The 27,877-nt window shown below is 42.1% G+C and overlaps 1 protein-coding gene across 2 annotated transcripts in view; it reads left to right on the forward strand.

Moving 5' to 3' along the window:
• rsrc2 (arginine/serine-rich coiled-coil 2) overlaps window positions 1–27,877 on the forward strand; it is a 47,412-nt gene that overhangs the window by 14,542 nt on the left and 4,993 nt on the right. For both annotated transcript variants that reach the window (XM_070887793.1, XM_070887794.1), the window contains 4 exons: window positions 13,467–13,574; window positions 19,375–19,457; window positions 21,215–21,256; window positions 23,265–23,488. In XM_070887793.1, coding sequence (XP_070743894.1) covers window positions 13,467–13,574; window positions 19,375–19,457; window positions 21,215–21,256; window positions 23,265–23,488 — 457 coding nt within the window. The remainder of the gene's footprint in view (window positions 1–13,466; window positions 13,575–19,374; window positions 19,458–21,214; window positions 21,257–23,264; window positions 23,489–27,877) is intronic.

Below are 27,877 nucleotides of genomic sequence, written 5' to 3' on the forward strand. Positions count from 1 at the left end.
GTTCTGGACTTCCCCAACATCGGGAACATTCTACCCGCATCTAACCTGTCCCGTCCTGTCAAAATCTTATATGTTTCTATGAGATCCTCTCTCATCCTTCTAAACTCCAATGTATAAAGGCCCAGTTGATCCAGTCTCTCCTCATATGTCAGTCCTGCCGTCCCGGGAATCAGTCTGGTGAACCTTCGCTGCACTCCCTCAATAGTAAGAACGTCCTTCTTCAGATTAGGAGACCAAAACTGCACACAATATTCCACGTGAGGCCTCACCAAGGCCCTGTACAACTGCAGTAAGACCTCCCTGCTCCTATACTCAAATCCCCTAGCTATGAAGGCCAACATACCTTTTGCCTTCTTCACCGCCTGCTGTACCTGTATGCCAACTTTCAATGACTGATGAACCATGACATCCAGGTCTCGTTGCATCTCCCCTTTTCCTAATCTGCCGCCATTCAGATAATAATCTCTCTTCACGTTTTTGCCACAAAAGTGGATAACCTCACATTTATCCACACTATACTGCATCTGCCATGCATTTGCCCACTCATCTAACCTGTCCAGTCACCCTGCAGCCTCTTAGCATCCCCCTCACAGCTCACACCGCCACCCAGTTTAGTGTCATCTGCAAACGTGGAGATATTACACTCAATTCCTTCATCTAAATCATTAATGTATATTGTAAAGAGCTGGGGTCCCAGCACTGAGCCCCGCGGCACCCCACTAGTCACTACCTGCCATTCTGAAAAGGACCCGTTTATCCCGACTCTCTGCTTCCTGTCTGCCAACCAGTTCTCTATCCACGTCAGTATATTACCCCCAATACCATGTTCTTTGATTTTGCACACCAATCTCTTGTGTGGGACCTTGTCAAAAGCCTTTTGAAAGTCCAAATACACCACATCCACTGGTTCTCCCTTGTCCACTCTATTAGTTACATCCTCACAAAATTCCAGAAGATTTGTCAAGCATGATTTCCCCTTCATAAATCCATGCTGACTTGGACTGATCCTGTCACTGCTTTCCAAATGCGCTGTTATTTCATCCTTAATAATTGATTCCAACATTTTCCCCACTACCGACGTAAGGCTAACCGGTCTATAATTACCCGCTTTCTCTCTCTCTCCCTTTTTAAAAAATGGTGTAACATTAGCTACGCTCCAGTCCATAGGAACTGAACCAGAGTCGATAGACTGTTGGAAAATGATCACCAATGCATCCACTATTTCTAGCGTCACTTCCTTAAGTACTCTGGGATGCAGACTATCAGGCTCCGGGGATTTATCGGCCTTCAATCCTATCAATTTCCCTAACACAATTTCCCGCCAAATAAGGATATCCTTCAGTTCCTCCTTCTCACTAGACCCTCGGTCCCCTAGTACTTCTGGAAAGTTATTTGTGTCTTCCTTCGTGAAGACAGAACCAAAGTATTTGTTCAAATGGACTGCCATTTTTTTGTTCCCCATTATAAATTCACCTGAATCCAACTGCAAGGGACCTACGTTTGTCTTCACTAATCTTTTTCTCTTCACATGGCCATTCATGGATGAACTTTGCCAGTATGTATTCGCTTGCAGCCAAACCTCATCCTGTTCTCACCAGACATGAGCGTGCACACTTCCAGTAGGATCAGTGAGTAGTGGTCAGGAATGAGAATATGGTTGTTTTCACTTACCCAATCCAGAGCACTGGGGAATTATACCATTCCTCTTGTTGCGCCAGCTGAGATTAGCTAACTCCCAAAGACCAGGAAATATCTTTAACGTAGTAATATATAAAAAGTCGTGCACCTTCAATGTACATCCTGTTAGCCTTTTCCATTAAAGATTTCTATGTCCATGTTTATAATGGAAACTATCTATGTAAAGCCAGGGAAGATTGACTCTGGGCAGTGGCTACGTGGATATGTAATTTGCAAATGGTGCAGAAAGCACAGAGAGTAGTGGTGAGCGGTTGTTTTTCAGACTCAGAAGAATGTAGTGGTGTCCACCATAGGTTGGTGTTGGGACCACTGCTCTTTTTGATGTATATTAATGACCTGGACTTGGCTGATGACATAAAACTCGGAAATGTAGTAAAACAACGAGGAGGATATAGGTCGACTCCAGGAGGATATAGATAGACTGGTAAAATGGGCAGACACATGGCCGATGAAATTTAACAGAAGTGTGAAGTGATTCATTTTGGGAGGAAGAATGAGGAGAGGCAATACAAACTAAATAGTACATTTTTAAAGGGGGTGCAGGAACAGAGAGACCTGCGATGTACATGTACAAGTCTTTGGAGGTGGCACGACAAATTGAGACGGCTGTTTAAAAAGGTATGCAGGATCCTTGTCTTTTATAAATAGAGTACAAAAGCAAGGAAGTTATGCTAAACCTTTTATAAAATACTAGTTTGACCCCAAATGGAGTATTGTGACCAATTCTGGGTACTATACTTGATGTCAAGGCCTTGGAAGGAGATTTACTAGACTGGTACCAGGGATGAAAGACTTCAATTACGTGGAGAGACTAGAGAAACTGGGGTTGTTCTCTTTAGAGGAGAGAAGGGTTTTGATAGAGTAAGGAGAAACTGTTTTCCAGTCGCAGAAGGGTGAGTAACTAGGGGACACAGATTTAAGGCAAAAGAACCAGAGGTGACATGAGGGGCAGGAAATCCGAGTTATGATCTGGAATGCACTGCCTAAGAGGGTGATGGAAGCAGATTCAACAATCATTTTCAAACAGAAATTGGATAAATACTTGAAATATTTGCAGGGGCAAAATGAGGGGAGTGGGACTAATTGAATAGCTCTTTAAAGAGCCGGCATGATGGGCCAATTGCCCTCCTTCTGTGCTGCATCATTCTATAACTCTGTGACTCATAAACAATGAACTTGGGTTATTTTTAGTGATTTTTGTTAATGGGAATATATTTGTTAAAGACAATATTAAGTGCATTAAATGTTGTTCGTTTTCCCACTGCTCTTTTCCCATTCATTCAAGAAACAAAATAAAAGCGTAAATATTTTAAGACGGGAACATAAAGACAAGAACCAGCAGTGGATGGCAAAATTGTTGGTGGAGTACCAGAGGGTACAAAAAGGATTGTAGCCAGGTTGGGGAGGATACTGACAGTAAAGAAAATGGGGGTTTTGAATCTGATGGATCAAAAGAAGCCAATTGCAGTTTGGGTTATATTCTCCTGGGTTCCTTCCCTCAAGGGGATCTCGGATTCTGCTTTTCCCAACACTGCCAAACCCAAATCTCCAAAACTCCTTCTCGTCTCTTGCCGGACCCTCGGACACTCTTTCTATGTTCACAAATTCCTACACCGCATTTCTCGTGCTCTTTGCCAAAAGCACCCCCAATGTTTACAGACCTTGTGAATTCCCTTCCTAATGCTCAGGATTCCTCTTCAGAGCCAGGACCAGGTTCTGTGTTCCTCAAACCTCCCTCTCCAATATTCCTGGGAACCCCTCGCAGTGCTCCCAGATACAAGGACCCAACCCCAAAATGCTGCTAGATCCTAAAATCTAAACCAGTACTGCAAGGTCCCTGGGCCATCCCCAATTTTTGCTAAAACATCTCTGTTCTTAAAAAATCTCCAACTTACCACGAGTGAAACTACAGAAGATCTGCTAGTAATATAATAAAAACGTTACTTTGTACGCATTTCCTATCCATTCTACTTCTCCATGTTTGATTCATCAGATTTCAAGAGTTACACTCAATTCTCTGCATTAGTAAATATAATTTCTTCTAAAGAAAAGCATAAAGAAACAAAGCAAGCCATTTGGAATGTACTTGGAGAAACTACTGAGCTCATAATTGTACTTAATATCAGAAGTGATAGTTAACAACCCAGGGTTAATAACTGATTTCTGATATTCATCTTGTTCACTTAATTGGGCTTAATGAATTGGATGAGCAAGCTGACCATGGTGCAGAAGGTCATTCAAGTGGGGGGAGTGAAAGAGAATGTAGTTGTGGTAGGGGACAGTATAGTCAGAGGGATAGATACTGTTCTCTGCAGCCGCGACTGGGAGTTCCGAAGGCTGTGTTGCTTGCCAGGTTTAAAGACGACATCTCGTGACAGGAGAAGAATTTGGAGTGGGAAGGTGCGGATCCAATTGTCATGCTCCACGTAGGAACCAACAACGTAGGTAGAACTAGGAATGAGGTTCTACTGAGAGAAATTAAAAAGCAGAACCTCAAAGGTAATAATCTCTGGATTGTTACCTGAGCCAATTGGCATGAGATAAACAGATTAGAAGGTTAAATGCGAGGAGTAACAAATAGTGTCTGAGGCAGGGGTTTTGCTTCATGGGGCACTGGCACCAGTAATAGGAAAAGGGAAACAGTTCTGTTGGGATGGGTTCCACTTAAACCGGGCTGGAACCAGTGTCCTGGTGAATCAAATAATTAGGGCAGTAGACAGGGCTTTAAACTAATTAAGGGGGAGATGGGAGGATTCAGGAAAGAGTAAATTTAAAAGCAGCGAGAAGCCTCTAGAGCAGAGTTTTGCGTAAAAATAAACAAAGTGGATCAGAAAGGGACACAGATGGTATCAACGATAACTGCATCAGTGACTACGGTGACATCAGGGAAAAATAGAAAAAAGTCAAAGCTAAAGGCATTATATCTGAATGCGCGAAGCATTTGCAACACAATAGATGACTTAATAGCGCAAATAGAAATTAATAGGTTTGATCTAATAGCCATTATGGAGACATGGTTGCAAAGTGACCAAGGTTGGGAACTAAATATTCCAGGATACATAACTTTTGGAAATGGAAAAAGAAGAGGGGTAACCCTGATTAAAAACCTAGAGAGAGAAAGGATCTTGGCTCTGAAAATCCAGAAGTAGAATCAGTTTGGCTGGAGTTAAGAAACAGCAAGGGACAGAAAACATTGGTGGTAGTTGTTTACAGGCCCCCAAACAGTAGTTGTAATGTAGGGCAGAGTATAAATCAGGGAATTAGAGGCGCATGTAACAAGGGTAATACAGTAATCACGGGGGACTTTAATCTACATATAAACTGGGCAAACCAAATTTGCAGTAATAGTGTGGAGGGATGAATTCATGGAATGTATACAAGATAGTTTTCTATATTAGTATGTTGAGCAACCAACTAGAGAACAGGCTATTTTAGGTCTAGTATTGTGCGCTGAGAAAGGGTTAATTAGTAACCTTGTAGTAAAGGGGCCCTTAGAGAAGAGTGACTATAATATGATAGAATTTTATATTAAGTTTGAAAGTGATTTAATTAAAACTAGGGTCTCAAATCTAAACAAAGCAAACTACTTGGGTATGAAGATACGGTAGATTGGGAACTACATTTTAAAAGATATGACTGGACAAGCAATGGTTAGCATTTAAATAATTGATACATAATTTACAACAAATATACATTCCTTTAATGCACAAAAACCCCACAGGAAAAGTAGTTCAACCGTGGCTAATGAGCAGTTAAATAGAGTATTAGATCAAAGAAAAAGGCTTATAATGTTGCCAAAAAGAACAGCAAGCCTGAAGATTGGAAGGATTTTAGAATTCAGCAAAGGAAGACCAAGAAATTGATAAAGAAAGAGAAAATAGAATGAGAGTAAACCAGCGAGAGACATAAAAACAGACTGTAAAAGCTTCAATGGGTAAGTAAAAAGGTAAAGAGTAGCGAAAGTATACAGGCTGAGACAGGAGAAATTATAATGGGGAATAAACAAATGCCAGAAAAATTAAACAAATACTTTGTGTCTGTCTTCACAGAAGAAGATGCAAAAAACCTCCCGGAAATAATGGAGAACAAAGGGTCTAGCGAGAATGAGAAAGTGGAAGAAATTAGTATCAGTGAATAAAATAGTACTGGAGAAATTAATGGGACTGAAAGCGATAAATCCCTTGGACTTGATGGTCTACATACTAAGGTTTTGAAAGAGGTGGCTATAGAGATAGTGAATGCATTGTTTGTCATCTTCCAAAATTCCATAGATTCTAGAACTGTTCCCGCGGATTGGAAGATGGCAAATGTAACCCCACTATTTAAAAAAGGAGGGAGAGAGAAAGCGGGGAACTGCAGACATATTAGCCTGACATCATTTGTTGAGAAAATGCTGGAATCTATTATTAAGGACGTGGTAACAGGGCACTTAGAAAATAATAATACGGTTGGGCAGAGTCAACACAGATTTATGAAAGGGAAATCATGTAATTAGCAGAATAGATAAAGAGGGAACCAGTGGATGTGGTGTATTTGGATTTTTAGAAGGCATTCAATCAGGTGCCACACAAGAGGTTATTAAACAAAATTAGGGCTCATGGGATTGGGTGTAATATACTTGAGGATAGATTAGCGGACAGAAAACAGAGTTGAATAAACAGGTCATTTGCGGCTTGGCGGACTGTAACTAGTGGGGTACCGCAAGGATTGATGCTTGGGCCCCAGCTATTCACAATCTATATCAATGATTTGGATGAGGGGACTGGGACCAAATGTAATATACCTAAGTTTGCTGATGATATAAAGCTAGTTGGGAATGTAAGTTGTGAGGAGGATGCAAAATGGCTGCATGAGGATATAGACAGGTTAAGTGAGTGGGCAAGAACATGGCAAATTAAGTATAATGTGGACAGATTTTAAGCTATCCACTTTGGTAGGAAAAATACAAAAGCAGAGTATTTTTAAACGGTGAGAGATTGGGAAATGTTGGTATTCAGAGGGATCTTGTACACAATCTGGGTGCCCTTGTACACGAATCACTGAAAGTTAACATGCAGGTACAACAATCATTAAGAAAACAAATGTTATGTTGGCCTTTTATTACAAGAGGATTTGAGTGTAAGAGTAAAGATGTCTTACTGCAATTATTTAGAGCCCTGGTGAGACCACTCGTGGAGAATTATGTACAGTTTTGGTCTCCTTTCCCAAAGAGGAATACACTTGCCATAGAGGGACTGCAACAAAGGTTCACCAGACTGATTAATGGGATGGGGGATTGTCCTATGAGGAGAGATTAAGTAGACTAGGCCTAAATTCTCCAGTGCTTAGAAGAATGAGAAGTGATCTCATTGAAACATACAAAATTCTTACAGGGAAGATGTTTCCCCTGGCTGGGGAGTCTAGAACCAGGGGTCACAGTCTCAGAAGAAGGGCTCAGCCATTTTGGACTGTGATGAGGAACAGAAGAAATAGGAGCAGGAGTAGGCCACCTGGCCCTTCAAACCTGCTCTGCCATTTAATAACATCATGGCTGATCTGATCATGGACTCAGCTCCACTTGCCTGCCCTCTCCCCATAACCCTTTATTCCCTTATCGCTCAAAAATCTGTCTCCGCCTTAAATATATTCAATGACCCAGCCTCCACAGCTCTCTGGATCAGAGAATTCCATAGATGTACAACCCTCTGAGAGAAAAAATTCTTCATCTCGGTTTTAAATGGGCGGCCCCTTATTCTGAGACTATGTCCCCTAGTTTTTGTTTCCCCTATGAGTGGAAATATCCTCTGCATCCACCTTGTCTCGTCCCCTCATTGTCTTACATGTTTCGATAAGATCACCTCTCATGCTTCTGAACTCCAATGAGTTTCGTCCCAACCTACTCAACCTATCTTCATAAGTCAACCGCCTCATCTCCGGAATCAACCTAGTGAACCTTCTCTGTACAGCCTCCAATGCAAGTATATCCTTCCTTAAATACAGAGACCAAAACTGTATGCAGTACTCCAGGTGTGGCCTCACCAATACCCTGTACAGTTGTAGCAGGACTGCTCTGCTTTTATACTCTATCCCCCTTGCAATAAAAGCCAACATTCAATTTGCCTTCCTGATTACTTGCTGTACCTGCATACTCACTTTGTGTGTTTCATGCACAAGGACCCCCAGGTCCCTCTGTACTGCAGCACTTGGCAATTTTTCTCCATTTAAATTATAATTTGCGTTTCTATTTTTTCTGCCAAAATGGATAACCTCACATTTTCCCACATTATACACCATCTGCCAAATGTTTGCCCACTCACTTACCCTGTCTATATCCCTTTGCCGATTTTTATTTTTGTCACAATTTGCTTTCCCACCCATTTTTTGTATCATCAGCAAACTTGGCAACATTACACTCGGTCCCTTCATCTAAATCATTAATATAGATTGTAAATAGTTGAGGCTCCAGCACCAATCCCTGCGCCACCCCACTCGTTACTGTTTGCCAAGCGGAAAATGACCCATTTATCTTGACTTTCTGTTAGTTAGCCAATCCTTTATCCATGCTAATATATTACCCCCGGGAACTTTTATCTTGTGCAAAAACTTTTATGTGGTACCTAGAAACCTTCTGGAAACCCAAATACACCACATCCACTGGTTCCTCCTTATCCACCCTGCACATTACATCCTCCAAGAACTCCAGCAAATTTGTCAAACATGATTTCCCTTTCATAAAACCATGCTGACTCTGCTTAATTGAATTATGCTTTTCCAAATGTCCTGCTATTGCTTCTTTAATAATGGATTCCAGCATTTTCCGAACGACAGATGTTAGGCTAACTGGTCTATAGTTTCCTGCTTTTTGTCTGCTTCCTTTTTTAACTAGGGGCGTTACATTTCCAATCATAAGAACATAAGAAATAGGAACAGGAATAGGCCATACGGCCTTGTGAGCCTACTCCGCCATTCAATAAGATCATGGCAGATCTGATCATGGACTCAGCTCCACTTCCCCGCCCGTTCCCCATAACCCCTTATCCCCTTATCATTTAAGAAACTCTATATCTGACTTAAATTTATTCAATATCCCACCTTCCACAGCTCTCTGAGGCAGTGAATTCCACAGATTTACAACCCTCTGAGAGAAGAAATTCCTCCTCATCTCAGTTTTAAATGTGCGGTCCCTTATTCTAAGATTATGCCCCCTAGTTCAAGTCTCCCCCATCAGTGGAAACATCCTCTCTGCATCCACCTTGTCAAGCCCCCCCCATAATCTTATACGTTTTGATAAGATCACCTCTCATTCTTCTGAATTCCAATGCGTAGAGGCTGGACCACCCCAGAATCCAGGGAATTTTGGTAGATCACAACCAATGCATCCACTATCTCCGCAGCCACTTCTTTTAGGATCCTATGATATAAGCCATCAAGTCCAGGAGACTTGTCTGCCTTTAGTCCCATTATTTTACCGAGTACTACTACTTTAGTGATGATGATTGTATTAAGTTCCTCCTTCCCAATAACCCCATGATTATCCACTATTGGGATGTTTTTAGTGTCTTCTACCATGAAGACCGAATCAAAATATATGTTCAACGTGTCTGCCATTTCCCTGTTCTCCATTATTAATTCTCCAGTCTCATCCTCTGCGGGACCAACATTTATTTTAGCCACTCTTTTCCTTTTTATGTACCTGTAAAAACTCTTACTATCTGTTTTTATATTTCGTGCTAGTTTACTTCCACAATCTATCTTCCCTCTATCTAGTCATTCTTTGCTGGCTTTTAAAAGTTTCCCAATCCTCTGGCCTCCTACTAGTCTTGGCCACCTTGTATGCCCTCGTTTTTAATTTGATACCATCCCTTCTTTCATTAGTTCACCACAGAAGCAGTCTTTCCTTCTCATTGGGATATATTTTTGCTGCGAGTTATGAAATATCTCCTTAAATGTCTGCCACTGCTCATCGACCGTCCCATACTTTAATCTATTTTCCCAGTCCATTTTAGCCAACTCTGACCCCATACCTTTGTAGTCTCCTTTATTTAAGCTTAGGACAGTAGTTTGAGATCCAACTTTCTCACCCTCCAACTGAATTTGAAATTCAACCATGTTATGGTCACTCATTCCTAGAAGATCCTTTACTAGGAGATCATTTATTAATCCTGTCTCAATAGACAGTACCATATCTAAGATAGCCTACTCCCTGGTTGGTTTCACAACGTACTGTTCAAGGAAACTATCCCGGATACAGTCTATGAACTCTTCCTCAAGGCTACCTTGGCCAACTTGCTTTGTCCAATCAATATGAAGGTAAAAATTGCCCATGATTATTGCCATTCTTTTTTTACAAGCCTCCATTAATTCTTGATTTATACTCTGTGTCCAACAGTGAAGCTACTGTTGGGGGGGCCTGGAGACCACAACCATCAGCGACATTTTCCCCTTATTATCTGATGAAAGTAAACTAGCACAAAATATAAAAACAGGTGGCAAGAGTTTCTATAGATATATAAAAAGGAAAAGAGTGGCTAAAGTAAATGTTGGTCCCTTAGAGGACGAGACCGGGGAATTAGTAATGGGGAATATGGAGATGGCAGAAACTCTGAACAAATATTTTGTATCAGTCTTTACGGTAGAGGACACTAAAAATATCCCAACAGTGGATAGTCAAGGGGCTATGGGGCGGGGGGGGGAGGAACTTAACACAATCACTAAGGAGGTGGTACTCTGTAAGATAATGGGACTCAAGGCGGATAAATCCCCTGGACCCGATGGCTTACATCCTAGGGTCTTAAGAGAAGTAACAGCAGGGTTAGTGGATGCATTGTTTGTAATTTACCAAAATTCCCTGGATTCTGGGGAGGTCCCAGCAGATTGGAAAACTGCAAATGTAACGCCCCTATTTAAAAAAGGAGGCAGACAAAAAGCAGGAAACTATAGACAAGTTAGCCTAACATCTGTCATTGGGAAAATGTTGGAGTCCATTATTAAAGAAACCGTAGCAGGACTTTTGGAAAAACATAATTCAGTCATTCAGAGTCAGCATGGATTTATGAAAGGGAAATCATGTTTGACAAATTTGCTGAAATTCTTTGAGGATGTAATGAACAGGGTGGATAAAGGGGAACCAGTGGATGTGGTATATTTGAACTTCCAGAAAGCATTTGACAAGATGCTACATAAAAGGTTACTGCACAAGATAAAAGTTCACCGGGTTGGGGGTATATATTAGCATGGATAGAGGATTGGCTATCGAACAGAAAACAGAGTCAGGATAAATGGTTCATTCTTGGGTTGGCAATCAGTAACTAGTGGGGTGCCGCAGGGATCAGTGCTGGGACCACAACTATTTACAATCTATGTTAACGACTTGGAAGAAAAGCCCGAGTGTAACGTAGCCAAGTTTGCTGACGATACAAAGATGGGAGGAAAAGCAATGTGTGAGGAGGACACAAAAAATCTGCAAAAGGACATAGACAGGCTAAGTGAGTGGGCAAAAATGTGGCAGAGGGAGTATAATGTTGGAAAGTACGAGATTATGCACTTTGGCAGAAAAAAAATCAAAGAGCAAGTTATTATTTATATGGTGAAAAATTGCAAAGTGCTGCAGTACAGGGGGGCCTGGGGGTACTTGTGCATGCAACACAAAAGGTTAGTATGCAGGTACAGCAAGTGATCAGGAAGGCCAATGGAATCTTGGCCTTTATTGCAAAGGGGATGGAGTATAAAAGCAGAGAAGTCTTGCTACGGTGAGGTGAGGCCACATCTGGAATACAGCGTACAGTTTTGGTTTCTATATTTAAGAAAGGATATACTTGCTTTGGAGGTAGTTCAGAGAAGGTTCACTAGGTTGATTCCAGAGATGAGGGGGATGATTTATGAGGAAAGGTTGAGTAGGTTGTGCCTCTACTCATTGGAATTCAGAAGAATGAGAGGTGATCTTATCGAAACGTATAAGATTTTGAGGGGCTTGACAAGGTGGATGCAGAGAGGATTTTTCCACTGATAGAGGAGACTAGAACTAGGGGGCATAATCTTAGAATAAGGGGCCGCCCATTTAAAACTTAGATGAGGAGGAATTTCTTCACTAAGAGTTGTAAATCTGTTGAATTTGCTACCTCAGAGCTGTGGAAGCTGGGTCATTGAATAAATTTAAGATGGAGATAGACAGTTTCTTAACTGATAGGGGGTTATGGGGAGTGGGCAGGGAAGTGGACCTGAGTCCATGATCGGATCAGCCATGATCGTATTGAATAGCGGAGCAGGCTCAAGAGCCGTATGGCCAACCCCTGCTCCTGTTAAGTTTTTATGTAACAGCTCCCTCTTACTCCAGTATGGGTGCCAGTGTCCCACGAACCAAAACCCATTTCTCCCACACCAGTCTTTGAGCCACGTGTTTAACTCTCTGATCTTATTTACCCTATGTAAATTTGCTCGTGGCTCAGGTAGTAATCCAGAGATTATTACTTTTGTGGTTCTGTTTTTTAATTTGGCCCCTAGCTGTTCATACTCCCTCAGCAGAACCTCTTTCTTTGTCCTATCTGTCATTGGTATCCACGTGGACCATGACAACTGGATCTTCCCCCTCCCATTCCAAGTTCTTCTCCACCCCTGAGGAGATATCATTAACCCTGGCACCGGACAGGCAACACAGCCTCTGGGACTCATGCTCTTGACTGCAGAGAACCGTATCCCCCTAATGATACTGTCCCCTACCACTACAACTTTTTTTTTTTTTTACTCCTCCCGCTTGATTGGCCCCCTGTACCACAATGCTGTGGTCAGTTTGCTCATCCTCCATGCAGTCCCTGCTCTCGTCCACACACTGAATAAGAGCCTCGAAGCTGTTGAACAAGAGCAAGGGCCGAGGCTCCTCCGTCACTACATCCTGGGTCCCCTTATCTACCTCGCATGTAGTCACACCCTCCTGTCCCTGACTGTGGACCAAATTTGAATGAATTAATCTAAGAGATGTGACTGCTTCCTGGAACACAGCGTCCAGGTCACTCTTTCCCCCCCCCCTCTCCCTGATGTGTCACAGTGACTGCAGCTGGAACTCCAGCTCGTCAACACAGAGCTGAAGTTCCTCGAGCTGCAGACACTTGCTGCAGATGTAGTCGCCGTGAATCTCAATTGTTCAACCAACTCCCACATACAACAGCAGAAACACATTGCCTGTCCTGACATCTTTAATGTATTTAGTTAATTAAGTTTTCAAGTTTTATTTTTAATCCCAGCTCATAATTCAAACCAAAGCCCCAGAAAAGGAGAAACATCTTCACTCAGGGTGGTGAATCTTTGGAATTCTCTACCCCAGAGGGCTGTGGAGTTTAAGTCGTTGAGTATATTCAAGACTGATCGATCGATTTTTGGATATTGAGGGAATCTAGGGATACAGGGATAGTGCAGGAAAGTAGAGTTGAGGTCGAAGATCAGTCATGATATTGAATGGCGGAGCAGGCGTGAGGGGCCGAATTGCCTACTCCTGCACCTATTTCTTATGTTCTTAATTTCTTCAAATCAAATTTCATCAGAATATTTTAAGTATTCACTATTGGAAATTTTGTAAGACTCAACAGAAACTCAGAAATAATGGAATACTATAGAACTGTAATCAATAATTATATATTTTAAAGATTGGCAGTGATCATGGAATTGATTCCATTTCTAAAATTTTAGATCTTTGCCGCTCACAAAGGGAATCAAATGAGGATAATGAGTTTTCATTTTTGTTGTACTGTGTTCTCGAATTATTTGATTTAATTCATAAATGAAGATTTATATTACAGAGAAAAAAGAAAACGCAAGTTCAGTAGAAGCAGAAGCCGTAGCCGGACTCCCCCAGCTTTCAGGGGCCGCAATGCTGCCATGGATGCTCAGGAAGCATTGGCTCGAAGGTAATTTTTGTTTCTTCATATAATTTTTAAATAGTTAATTTTGGTTTTAGAAACATAGAAACATAGAAAATAGGTGCAGGAGTAGGCCATTCGGCCCTTCTAGCCTGCACCGCCATTCAATGAGTTCATGGCTGAACATGCAACTTCAGTACCCCATTCCTGCTTTCTCACCGTACCCCTTGATTCCCCTAGTAGTAAGGACTTCATCTAACTCCTTTTTGAATATATTTAGTGAATTGGCCTCAACAACTTTCTGTGGTAGAGAATTCCACAGGTTCACCACTCTCTGGGTGAAGAAATTCCTCCTCATCTCGGTCCTAAATGGCTTCCCCCTTATCCTTAGACTGTGTCCCCTGGTTCTGGACTTCCCCAACATTGGGAACATTCTTCCTGCATCTAACCTGTCTAACCCCGTCAGAATTTTAAACGTTTCTATGAGGTCCCCTCTCATTCTTCTGAACTCCAGTGAATACAAGCCCAGTTGATCCAGTCTTTCTTGATAGGTCAGTCCCGCCATCCCGGGAATCAGTCTGGTGAACCTTCGCTGCACTCCCTCAATAGCAAGAATGTCCTTCCTCAGGTTAGGAGACCAAAACTGTACACAATACTCCAGGTGTGGCCTCACCAAGGCCCTGTACAATTGTAGCAACACCTCCCTGCCCTTGTACTCAAATCCCCTCGCTATGAAGGCCAACATGCCATTTGCTTTCTTAACCGCCTGCTGTACCTGCATGCCAACCTTCAATGACTGATGTACCATGACACCCAGGTCTCGTTGCACCTCTCCTTTTCCTAATCTGTCACCATTCAGATAATAGTCTGTCTCTCTGTTTTTACCACCAAAGTGGATAACCTCACATTTATCCACATTATACTTCATCTGCCATGCATTTGCCCACTCACCTAACCTATCCAAGTCGCTCTGCAGCCTCATAGAATCCTCCTTGCAGCTCACACTGCCACCCAACTTAGTGTCATCCGCAAATTTGGAGATACTACATTTAATCCCGTCGTCTAAATCATTCATGTACAGTGTAAACAGCTGGGGCCCCAGCACAGAACCTTGCGGTACCCCACTAGTCACTGCCTGCCATTCTGAAAAGTCCCCATTTACTCCTACTCTTTGCTTCCTGTCTGACAACCAGTTCTCAATCCATGTCAGCACACTACCCCCAATCCCATGTGCTTTAACTTTGCACATTAATCTCTTGTGTGGGACCTTGTCGAAAGCCTTCTGAAAGTCCAAATATACCACATCGACTGGTTCTCCCTTGTCCACTCTACTGGAAACATCCTCAAAAAATTCCAGAAGATTTATCAAGCATGATTTCCCTTTCACAAATCCATGCTGACTTGGACCTATCATATTGCCTCTTTCCAAATGCACTGCGATCACATCCTTAATAATTGATTCCATCATTTTACCCACTACCGATGTCAGGCTGACCGGTCGGTCTGTAATTCCCTGTTTTCTCTCTCCCTCCTTTTTTAAAAAGTGGGGTTACATTGGCTACCCTCCACTCCATAGGAACTGATCCAGAGTCAATGGAATGTTGGAAAATGACTGTCAATGCATCCACTATTTCCAAGGCCACCTCCTTAAGTACTCTGGGATGCAGTCCATCAGGCCCTGGGGATTTATCGGCCTTCAATCCCATCAATTTCCCCAACACAATTTCCCGACTAATAAGGATTTCCCTCAGTTCCTCCTCCTTACTAGACCCTCCGACCCCTTTTATATCCGGAAGGTTGTTTGTGTCCTCCTCAGTGAATACCGAACCAAAGTACTTGTTCAATTGGTCCGCCATTTCTTTGTTCCCCGTTATGACTTCCCCTGATTCTGACTGCAGGGGACCTACGTTTGTCTTCACTAACCTTTTTCTCTTTACATATCTATAGAAACTTTTGCAATCCGTCTTAATGTTCCCTGCAAGCTTCTTCTCGTACTCCATTTTCCCTGCCCTAATCAAACCCTTTGTCCTCCTCTGCTGAGTTCTAAATTTCTCCCAGTCCCCGGGTTCTCTGCTATTTCTGGCCAATTTGTATGCCACTTCCTTGGCTTTAATGCTATCCCTGATTTCCCTTGATAGCCACGGTTGAGCCACCTTCCCTTTTTTATTTTTACGACAGACAGGAATGTACAATTGTTGTAGTTCATCCATGCGGTCTCTAAATGTCTGCCATTGCCCATCCACAGTCAACCCCTTCAGTATCATTCGCCAATCTATCCTAGCCAATTCACGCCTCATACCTTCAAAGTTACCCTTCTTTAAGTTCTGGACCATGGTCTCTGAATTAACTGTTTCATTCTCCATCCTAATGCAGAATTCCACCATATTATGGTCACTCTTCCCCAAGGGGCCTCGCACAACGAGATTGCTAATTAATCCTCTCTCATTACACAACACCCAGTCTAAGATGGCCTCCCCCCTAGTTGGTTCCTCGACATATTGGTCTAAAAAACCATCCCTTATGCACTCCAGGAAATCCTCCTCTACCGTATTGCTTCCAGTTTGGTTAACCCAATCTATGTGCATATTAAAGTCACCCATTATAACTGCTGCACCTTTATTGCACGCACCCCTAATTTCATGTTTGATGCCCTCCCCAACATCACTACTACTGTTTGGAGGTCTGTACACAACTCCCACTAACGTTTTTTGTCCTTTGGTATTCTGCAGCTCTACCCAGATAGATTCCACATCATCCAAGCTAATGTCCTTCCGAACTATTGCCTTAATTTGCTCCTTAACCAGCAATGCTACCCCACCTCCTTTTCCTTTTATTTGAGTTTCTATTTGGTTAGATACAACCCTGTAACATATATGGAAACTATTTGCTTTAAAACTAGAAGTTTAAATAGCTGGTTGAGCCACGAGGTGCTGATTCACTTATTTGAGTTTAATTTCATGGGGTGGGTGTGGTGAAGAAAGCAAGATCTGTCGACCTCACTTCCCTCTGCTTTCAGCTGGCTCGTAATAGAGTAGCACTGATTGTCCAAAAATCAGGTCTCACTGTCCTTTGCTTCTAGGCAGAGGAGATGCGAAGAGCCTGCAATCTTTATTACAATAATACATAGTAACAAAGGTGATCATTTAGATACAATGGGGGTTTCAGTATTTTTTTTGTGCTTTTGGTCCCTAGATTTTAAATTTATTGATGTATCAAAGACTTTTTTTTAACCACCCGTCTGTTTGTCTGCCAACTGGTAGCATTGGCCAGAGAGGGACTTTTCAGTTAGCAACACTTGCATATTAAATCCTGTAGTGACTGATAGGCAAATCTCTGACAGCTCAGAAAATTCTTTTCATCTGTTTTTAATATGCCTCTGCTACTGATAATTCCAAAGCTGAACTCTTCAGGTAGCAACAGCATGCAGGGTATGTATTAAGTCCCATGGTGATTGAGGTGGGAACTCCCTGGAGCTAACCATAACTTACGCGCTGAAAAATGTTGTCTGTTTTGGCGTCTCTTATTAACCTTACTATAATTCTACTCGAGTGCTTCAATAAAAAGTTACATTTATATTACATGTTGATTATAAAATTATGGATTCTATTTCATAGAATACCTTGGCTACAGTTTAGAGGCACTGCTGCTACTTGTGCCTGTTATAAAGGTCAGCTTCCACGGCAGCCTCATGCTCCTTCCGAATTGAAATATGACTGTACACACATTAGGCCCAAGTTTCCACATGATTTGCGCCTGATTTTTAGGAGCAACTGGTGGAGAACGGACTATCTTAGAATTCGCAATTCTCCACATTTTTTTTTTCTGCAGTTCTAGTCAGGTAGAACAGTTCTACTGGGGCGGTGTGTCCGGCCACTGACGCCTGATTTCAAGTTTCCAGAGTGAAAATGTACTCCAAACTAAAGTAGAATGGAGCAAGTGAAGATTTTTGTAGAACTGAAAAAACCTGTTCTACACATTAAAAAATCAGGCGCAGGTTACAAATCAGGCGTCTAGAACGAGGTAGGCAGGGGGGGAAGGGAACTCATTAAATTCTACAATAAATCCTTATTTATACTTCTACAAATAAATCCAACCTGAATAAACATTTATAAGCAAAGAAAAGATTAAATAAACTATCTTCCTACCTGTGTGAAAGTGCTTCAGCCAGGAAGAATGGTGGAGGGAGCCGACCGAACGCGGGCCGGGGGGTTGGGGGGGGGGGGGGGGGGGGAGGGGGGAAGAAGAGAGGAGGGAGCCGACCGAACGCGGACAGGTGGGGGAGGAGGGAGCCGACCGAACGCGGGCCGGGGGGGGGAGGAGGGAGCCGACCGAACGCGGGGGGGGGAGGGGGGGGAACGGAGCCGACAAACGTGGGGGGGGGGGGTGGAGGGAGCCGACGAACGCGGGGCGGGGAGGGAAGGGAGCCAACGAACGCGGGAGGGAGAGAGCCAACCGAACGCGGGGGAGGGAGCCGACCGAACGCGGGAGGGAGGGAGCCTACCGAACGCGGGGGGGGGGGGGGGAGGGGGGAGAGGGAAGGGAGCCGACCGAACGCGGGTGGGTGGGGGGCGGAGGGAAGGGAGCCGACCGAATGCAGGAGGGAGGGAGCCTACCGAACGCGGAGGGGGGTGGGCAGGGAATGGAGCCGTTCCAGACGGCTGGCGGGAAAGAGAGAAGGCTGCAGGAAGCCTCAGAAATTGAGGAGCCATTTCCCGACGGCAAAAGGGGGAGGTCGTCGGGAAACGGCTGCCTCAACTTTCTGAGGCTTCCTGCACCCTTCTCACTGCGACAAGAAGCCTCTGTGCTGATGGCAATGTACTTTTATTAAAAAAATGTTAAAAAAAACTAAGCAGCTACAAAGAACTACAAAAATGGCCGAGTGGCAATGTTTTTTTCACACTGAGCATGCGCGAACGCTCCAACGCGCACGTGCAGCGTTGCCGGCAGGAAAAAAACTAATTTAAATAGTACCCGCCATCTCCCACTTACAAAATCGGCGCGAATGTAGGCTCCGCCCCCCTGGGCGCCGCGCCAAGCAGACAAGGAGCTGCAAAGCGCTCCAGAATCGCTCGTTTTTTTTCCGGCGCCGTTTTAGGCGCGAAAGACGGGCGCCCAGCTCAGAGGGGCGCCCGTTTTTTATCATGTGGAAACTTGGGCCCTTTAATCTGGGATTAATCCGAGGAAGTACACCCTAGAAATACGGATAATCACTCTACGCTCTTAATTCTGTGACTGGCCAAATAATACTGACAGTCCATATATCTTGCTACAAACTGAATCACATTTATTTAGAATTTAAATTAAACAGAACCAAGAGCAAACATGACAGGTTTCATTAAATTACAGAATTCTACTTGACTGACCAGTTTCAAAATGATATGCCTTGAAGTTCCCTCATTCTCTGTAGTATTCCACATTAACTTTGAGGCAATGTCTGTTGCGACGTTTATAAGTGAAATTGGATGTTCATGGAGTATTCCACATCCCAGCTCAGCAGCCTGGCAAAGCAGAAAATCACTGACTAAACGTTAATACCAGCAACAGTTATACTGCCCCATCCCCGCTCTGAACTATGAACAGAGGCAAAAGAAGATCAAACGGGTAACCTCAATTAAATAAAGTTGTTACTTCCTAGTAGGGTTTAGAGAAATTGCCCTGACAGGATTTCCTGATGCTCTTTATAATTGTGAAAAAAGCAAATCTTGTATAGAGCAGGGCAGCCAATCCCCATCTATCCTTGCGTAGTCTATGAATATTTAACTAAAATTATAATTCACTAGCCAAGCCAAAAATGTGGAGTCAAAGTAATGGCTAAGTATTTAGTAACTTGTAATGTTTTGCATCACAGGCTTGAAAGAGCAAAGAAGCTTCAGGAGCAAAAAGAAAAAGAACTACTGGAGAAACAGAAAGAGGAGCAAATAGATACTGCAGGTAATTCTTAATTATTGAATATATTACAACATTTGTTTATTTTAAGGTTTGCAAAACAAATAAGAGTAGAGAGGAATAACTGCATGCAAACAAATGGAAGCCTTTCATATCCAAGATCAGATGTTTATAGAATATTGTTTGTTTACCAGTCTTTGTTTGGTTTGTGGTAGGGAAGTGGAAAATTGAAGATGTTTATCTACTGCAATTTTAATTTTGCAGCAAAGCAGTTTCCACTTCACTGCAAAAGTGGCAGTGTAAAGCAATTACTTTGGCAGTCTGACTTCATAGTACACTTGAAACCACAAAGTGAAATCCCCTATAGTTGTAGGCTCCATCATGAAGTGAAATTCATGACTGAGGTGTATATCTGGCTTCCTGGAAGATGAGTGACCAGCAGGACTTTTCTGCAGCAATCCGTGTCAGTAGTTTGACGTCATTAGGATTGTAAATCAGCTTTGGAATTGGGGACACGCAGTGCTAGTGTGGATAATGAAGTGAACTCTCACTTCCCTTTATGCAATAGAATGACACAATTTTCCTGTAAATGTTGGTGTATTTTGTTGCATTATGTTTAAAAAGTGTAGCATGGTTTTTATGCTGGCTGCCAATTAATCCCGAACCATAGGTCATTTAAAAAAAATACTTTGAACATAGAATTTATGTATGAAATGTTGTGGTACTTAATACTATGGCACTTCATGAAATATAATAAACAGATGGGTTTATGTAAATGTTACTAGTTTTGCCCATTGATAAACAATATGTCAACACTGACATGGCACCTGATTACATGATATCACTTCAGAATTGGAATGCAGCATTCCACATTGCTGTACTTTTATGAAATATTTATTCCTCCTTCCTCCATTGACAAGCCGAGAGGTTTACTAAGGAAGTAAAAAGGATAATTTTTAAAATTAGTCTGATTTGTCAGCTTTTCTATTTGTTCATAATTTCTGATTAGCCGTAGATGTATTTGTTGTCATAGTTTTTGAGCTGTATCTGTCCAATACTTTTAAAGATTCGCATTTCTAACGAAATTGCGGAGTTTCTATTTTACATATACAGTCTGAAGTCTGCTCATGAATGAAAATGTTTGAGATTCTGGGTTGTATCTATTGTGCAGTGGATACCCACAATGTAAACTTATTTTTCCCCCTCTTTCACATTTTCTCTTCTCCTACACTCTAAACTAGATAATATTTGCACGTTAATGGAGTTTTTCACGTTTTGACATGAACGGGACCAATCCAGTGTTTGATCACTTGCGTAAGAAACTAAAGTGTAAATAATGCACTTGTTACTGGATAGTAAATCCTGTTATGGTGCTAATTGTTACTGTAACATAGGAAGCATTCATCTTTGATTTTTATTGTATTAGCTCATTAATATTTCTGTTTTACACTTTCCCTTATTTTATTCTTTCCAAAATAGTTTAAAAGTGATTTCTCAAAGTACAGGTAGTAGAATTTTAGGATTGAGAACATTGTTACTGATTTATAGGCAATTGAGCATGTGAGGGAATGTGAGGAAGTTGTACCTGAAGAGAGGTCTAATTCCTGGAGCATTTGTCATGCAATAAATGCACACTGGAATATCACCATATCATGTCCCTTGGTAATTACTGCATATATGCAGATGGCAGGAACTGTAATGTGCATACAAAACAGAAACTGCAATAATGTTTAAAATTGGAGTTTGAAAAAACATAACTGGACAAATACTTCTGAAAAATAAGCACTATTTATTTTTAATAGATACAACTAATGGATCACTTGGAAATGTCAACCAACCAACAGGTAGGAAAACTTCATATCTATTTATTAGCAAAGTATGTCCTTCCACAATTACATTTGCATTTAATTTCAAATTACTCCAGTTGCCAGAGCTTCCTGTATGTGATTAGTCTTTCAGTTTTGACTTATAAGGGAATATTTGAGGGAATGCAGAACTTCCAGCCAGATGCAATTTGTGTTCTTTTGATTGCTGTCCTCGAAAATTATGTTAGAAATACAGTCATGTTTTTAACCTGTGGGTCAGAAACACTTGTCAGTATTCAGCTATGTTCCTTACTACCAGTCTCATCTTCAATTCTTGACTGATGCTGCTGCCGCCGCCGCCAGGTGCAGAATTCCCGCATGTAGCTGCGTCTGCATCCAGAGCAAAGCAGCCATTATATGCAGGGGCTACAGCCAAGACAGTCCGTGAAGACTGCATCATAGAGGGAGAGTGCAGGATAATATAAAGGAGTGTTTTGAAGCAGAATGGGTACTAAGAAATTCCTTGGGGAAGGGAAGTAAGGAACAGGAATAGGCCATTCAGCCCCTCAAGCCTGTTTCGTCATTCCGTTAGATCATGGCTGATCTGTACCTCAACTCGATTCACTCACTTGCACCGCATTCCTTGATATCATTACCTAACAAACATCTATTGATCTCGTTCTTGAATTTCAATTGACCCAGCATCTGTAGATATTGAGGAGTGAGTTTCGGATTTCCACTATACTTTGTGTGAAAAAGTGCTTTCTAATTTCACTTCTGAATGACATAGCTCGAAGTTTAAGATTCTAGATTCAATCAGAGGAAATAGTTTCTCAGTCTCTACCTTAGCGAATCCCTTTATCATTTTTTAAAGACCTCGATTAGATCATTCCACAACTTTCTAAATTCGAGGGAATACAAACCAAGTTGATGAAACATATCCTCGTAATTTAATCCTTTGAGATCCAGTACAATTTGTTGTATCTGCGCTCGACACCCTCCAATGTCAATATATCTTTCCTGCAATTTTGTGCCCAAAACTGAACACACAACTCCCAATGGAGTCGATCCAAGGCTTTACAACTGAAGCATCACTTCCTTACTTTGGTATTCCAACCCCCTCAAGTTAAAATCCACCATTCCATTAGCCCTTTTTAATTTTTTTTTGTGCCTGTTCACATGAGCATCTAAATCCCTTCACTCCTCCACAACTGATCTCTCACTATTAAGAAACTACGAAGATGCTTCTGGTTGCAGGTTTTTGCACAGTAGAAGTAATTAGAATATTTGTGAGAATTGCGAATGTTTTGATTTTCTAACATCAATATTAAAAAGATTGAATGTTGGAGAACCTACTGCAGTTTAACAGTTTAATGCTTGTAAATTCTGCAATTTTATGTTTGTTGTATTTTGCTGAAACTCCCTTCCAGAACACTCGTGGAAGTGATATATGCAACAGAGTTCAATCGATTCTAATGGTAATGCCATTGAACTATTGGGGAGGTGGTCAGGCTTTCTCTTGGAGATGATCATTGTCTGCCATTTGTGTAGCATGAATGTCATCAACCAATTATCAGCCCAAGTCTGGATGTTGTCCAGGTTATGCTTGATGGCTTAATTATCTGAGGAATTATGAATGAAGTTGAACACTGCAATCTTCAGCGAAGAGCACTTCGAACCTTGTGATGAGGGGAAAGTTATTGATGAAGCAGTTGAAGATAGTTAAACCAAGGACACTGCCCTGATAAACTACTGCAGCAATGTCCTGGGACTGAGATGATTGGCCTCCAACAATCATCATTATCTTTTGTACTAGTTATGACTCCAGCCAATGGAGAGTTTTGCCAAGATTCACGTTGATTTCGGTTTTACTCGCACTTTTTGGTGCTACACTCCGTCAAATGCTGCCTCGATGTCGAGGGCAGTCATTCTCGCCTCTCCTTTGAATATATTCACATTTAAATGTATATGTTATATATGGGTTTAAGATGCTCAGTTAAATTTGTCTTAACAGGTGTGCATAATTGTATTTTTATGTTCTTAACAGTCAGTAGTGGATCAGTTCTCAATGTTGCTGCTCTCCTGGCATCTGGTACTCAAGTTACACCTCAGATTGCAATGGCTGCACAGATGGCAGCACTCCAAGCCAAGGCACTGGCTGAAACTGGTATAGCTGTGCCTAGTTACTACAACCCAACTGCTGTCAACCCAATGAAGTTTGCAGAGCAGGAGAAGAAGCGTAAACTCCTTTGGCAGAACAAGAAGGAAGGGGTGAGTTTGAATAAAAGTTCTACTATGTACAAGACATCAGTGCTGCACAGAAGCTGTATGGCTTTGTCTGTGTTACATCACACTGATACAAATGCTTTGGTTTATTTTGTCTACCCCACCCCCAACCATTGTGCCTACTTTCATCATGCATCTGGCTTGATGGGATGGGTGAGCTCCTTTCTCTCAGGACTCTGCTTTTGCAATTTCTACTTGCTCTGAGAAGAATTGCCCATTCTTTCATTACTTTCGATGTGAAAAAGTCTGTGCTTTAACATTTATTATCAGCAGCATTTCACCTCGGGGCTGGCTTTTGTTGCATATCGTGCAGGTCTTTCTATTTTAAATCATTTTCATTGATGGCTTCTGTATTCTATTTGTATTGCTTTATGTGGTTATAGTGTTTTCCCTTCATCTTCTGTGGTTAGTTTAAGAGAGTCTGACTTTCAAATCCCGAATCGTAAAATGTGATTTTTGAAATAGCAAAAATTTTGCTCTTTGTTGCTGCAGAAAATACAAATTCTGTTCAAAGCAGATTTAATTTAGATTAACTTTCTTTTGTATTATGTACCCGTTACCTGAGGCAGATAAATGTCTTGGAAGTGGAAACAAACAAAACTTCAAGCTTGCAGATGTTGCCAAATTGAGTGAGACTGTAAATGGGGAACAACTGATCCAAATATAAATAGCTTGGATAGGTTATAGAGCTATGCTGTCAAGTGGTATATAGACATCTGCAGAGTTGTAAGATTGGGAAAGGATAATAAAGATGGCAATATAAGATAAATGGTATTATTTTACAGGGCATGACACGGGAGAAGCGTTTTGTAGATATTGGTGGATTGATTACTGAAGTCTTTAGCATAGTGTGCAGCAGTAGTAAAGCATGCACGAAGGAGCTGGAGCTAGATAACAAGTGGAATAAATGGAGCACATATCTCAGGAAGCGATTGATTTTGTACAGGACCCTGGTCTAGCCCCACATGGAGTACTGTGTAGAGTTCTGGTCGCCATATAAGAAAGACATCTTGCATTAGAGGAAATGCTGCAATAGGCAACTAAATTGATAGCTGGGATTAGGCACCTGAGTTAGGTGCTGGGGAATATATTTACACTGGCAACGAGAAGGCTCAGTGAGTATATAGAAGTGATCAAGTTCCTGAATGGCATAGACAAGATAAACTTCAATATATTTAAGTAGGTCACTGATTCTGCAGCATGAGGATACATAGCCTTAAAACATAGGTGCTAGAGGGTGAAAATACTTGAAATTTAACTGCTTTACACAGAGGATGGTTAATGTATGGAATAAACTTCCAGGAAGACAGTGGGGGCTTATTGTATCAGCAAATTTGAGAGTTGAATAAATAGCTGGAGAAACAGTTGATGGCTGGCTATGCCAGATGTTGTGTGATATATTTTCTAGGCACTGTATTGGGCCAGATGGATCCCACTAGTCTTTTCCATTCCTACATATAACGATTTGTATTGATCAATTCAAACGGGAGAAAGAACAAAAACTTCATGCAATTTGTTTCTCGAAATCGTGATCTGACCACTATATTTGTGTGGTCACTAAAAGTTGGTCTTCTGTGTAAGTGCTGTGTCTAACTTGCGTTATATGTGCAAAGTGTCCATCAAACGTTAGAAAAAAGTGTAGTGCCAGAGGACTGGCGGATAACTGACTTATTACCTATATTTAAGAAGGGGGATAGAACATGTCCGGGGAATTACAGACCAGTCAGCTTAGCATCGGTGGTAGGAAAAATAAAGGAATCCTAAAGGAGATAATAGAAGAACATCTAGAAACCAAAATATAGTAATGAATAGTCAGCATGGATTTCAAAAGGGAAGGTCTTGCTTGACCAACCTCATTGAATTTTTGGAAGCGGTAATAGACAATGGTAATGCAATTTATCTAGTTTTTCCAAAAGGCCTTTGATAAGGTACCCCATAATAGATGATGAGTAAGGTCAGAGATTGCGGAGTCTGGGGACAAATAGCAGAATCGATAGCTAGCTGGCTTCAAGGCAGAAAGCCAAGAGTAGGGGTAAAAGGTAGCTACTCACAGTGGCAGAATGTGGACAGTGGTGTTCCACAAGGATCAGTGCTGGGACCACTGTTGTTCATAATTTATATTAACGATTTAGACCTTGGAATCAACAATTTCTAAATTTGTGGATGATGAGAGGGGAAGGGGGGTGGCTGGTCAATAATGAGGACTGCAACAAATTATAGGCGGACATTAATAAACTTGCAGAATTTTGGTAGGAAGAATAGGGTCACTTATTACTTGGAGGGTGAGAGTCTTGGGTGAGAAGTACAAAGGGATCTCGGAGTACAAATCACTAACAGCTCCAACAAAGCTATAAAAAAGCTTTGCAGAATAAAAAAGCAAACGAAGCACTAGGGTTTATTTCTAGAGGTAGAGAATTGAAAAGTAGGGAAATTATGCTAAACCTATATCGAACCTCGGTTCGGCCACACTTAGAGTACTGTTCTGGTCGCCATATTATAATAAGGATATAGAGGCACGGGACAGTGTGCAGAGAAGATTTACAAGGATGATACCAGAAATGCGAGGGTTTACATATCAGGAAAGGATGAACAGGCTGGGTCTCTTTGGCCCCAAGTTTCCACATGATTTGCTGCTGATTTTTCGGAGCAACTGGTGTAGAACGGAGTATCTTAGAAATCGGAATTCTCCACATTTAGTTTGCTCCAGTTCTAGTCAGGTAGAACAGTTTCACTTTGGAACACTTTTTTTCAAATGGGGGCGTGTCCGGCCACTTACGCCTGATTTCAAAGTTTCGTGAGTGAAAACTTACTCCAAACTAACTTAGAATGGAGTAAGTGAAGATTTTTGTACGCTCGAAAAAACCTTGTCTACACTTTAGAAAATCAGGCGTAGGTTACAAATTAGGCGTAGGGAACGAGGTGGCGGGGGTGGGGGGGAAGTCATTAAATTCTACAATCAATCCTTAGTTATACTTATACAAATATTATACAAATAAATCCAACCTGAATAAAAAAATTTAAGCAAAGAAAAGATTAAATAAACCATGTTCCTACCTGTGTGAAAGTGCTTCAGGCAGGCCTTTCATGTTGAAGACAGGCAGCGGTGTGGCGTCAGTGTCTCGACGGCAGCAAGCTTCGAGCTGAGCTGCAGTGCTTGAGGCAGGCCTTCATTCTCTTCATGGCTGGCCGCGAAGAAGCAGCACAGGACGGACCCGAGGCCATTCGGCCATGAGATATCAGTGGCGTCAGTGGCTGGCCGGCAGCCGAAGAATCGACGCAGGACACACGCAGCTCATTAAGGTTCTTGAGGCCATTCGGCCACGCTTTAGGGGCGGCGTCAGTGGCTGGCTGGCAGCCAAAGAATCAGCAGCGGACGGACGTGAGGCCATTCGGCCATAGGATATCAGCGGCGTCAGTGGCTGGCCGGCAGCCGAAGATACAGCAGCAGCCTTCGAGCTGTGAGGGGGACTGAGGCCATTTGGACAGGGAGAGGCAGCCACATCGACAGTTTTATATTTAAATTTGCAGAATGGGTGCTGCATTGTCAACACCACTTTTATTATTGCAAAGTTGAATTGGCACTCTTATTTCTCCAAACACACAGTCCTTAATTTGCATGCACCAATGCAGCACCGGTTCTGCAAGTTTAGCAGTGAAAAGCTGAACTCACTGATTTCAGCAGGTGATTTATTCAGCAGTGCTGCTAAAAGCACTCCCTCACACACAGAAATATCAAAAAAAATTAAATTACAAGCCTTTGCAGGGGTCCAAGAAACAAATCTTCACTTTGTCTGCAGTATTTTTAAACATGGCCGAGTGCCAATGTTTGTGTGAGACTGTGCACACGCTCCAACGCGCACGCGCAGGGTTGTCGGCACCACGAAGGCTAATTTAAATTGTACCCGCCCCCTGCTGCTTAGAAAATCGGTGCAAGTGTTAGGCTCCGCCCCCTGCTGTGAAGAGCGTGCCGCGCCAAGCAGACATCGAGCTCCAAGGAGCTCGAGAATAACGGATTTTTTTTTTTTTAAGCGCAGTTTTCGGCGCGAAAAACAGGCGCCCACCTCGGAGGTGCGCCGTTTTCACCGCGGCACGAAACTTGGGGCCCTATTCTCTTGAGAAAACAAAAGGCTGAGGAGTGACCTAATAGAGGTCTTTAACATTATGTGGGGAAGAACATAACTTGAGGTCATCAATATAAGATAGTTAGCAAGAAATCCAATAGGGAATTCAGAAGAAACTTCTTTACCCAAAGAGTGGTGAGAATGTGGAACTCGCTTACCACAGGGAGTGGTTGAAGTGAATAATATAGATGCATTTAAGGGGAGGCTAGACAAGCATATGAGGGAGATGGGAATAGAGAGTTAGGCTGATAGA

This window comes from Pristiophorus japonicus, chromosome 8 (genome assembly GCF_044704955.1).
Source record: "Pristiophorus japonicus isolate sPriJap1 chromosome 8, sPriJap1.hap1, whole genome shotgun sequence".
NCBI lineage: Eukaryota > Metazoa > Chordata > Chondrichthyes > Pristiophoridae > Pristiophorus > Pristiophorus japonicus.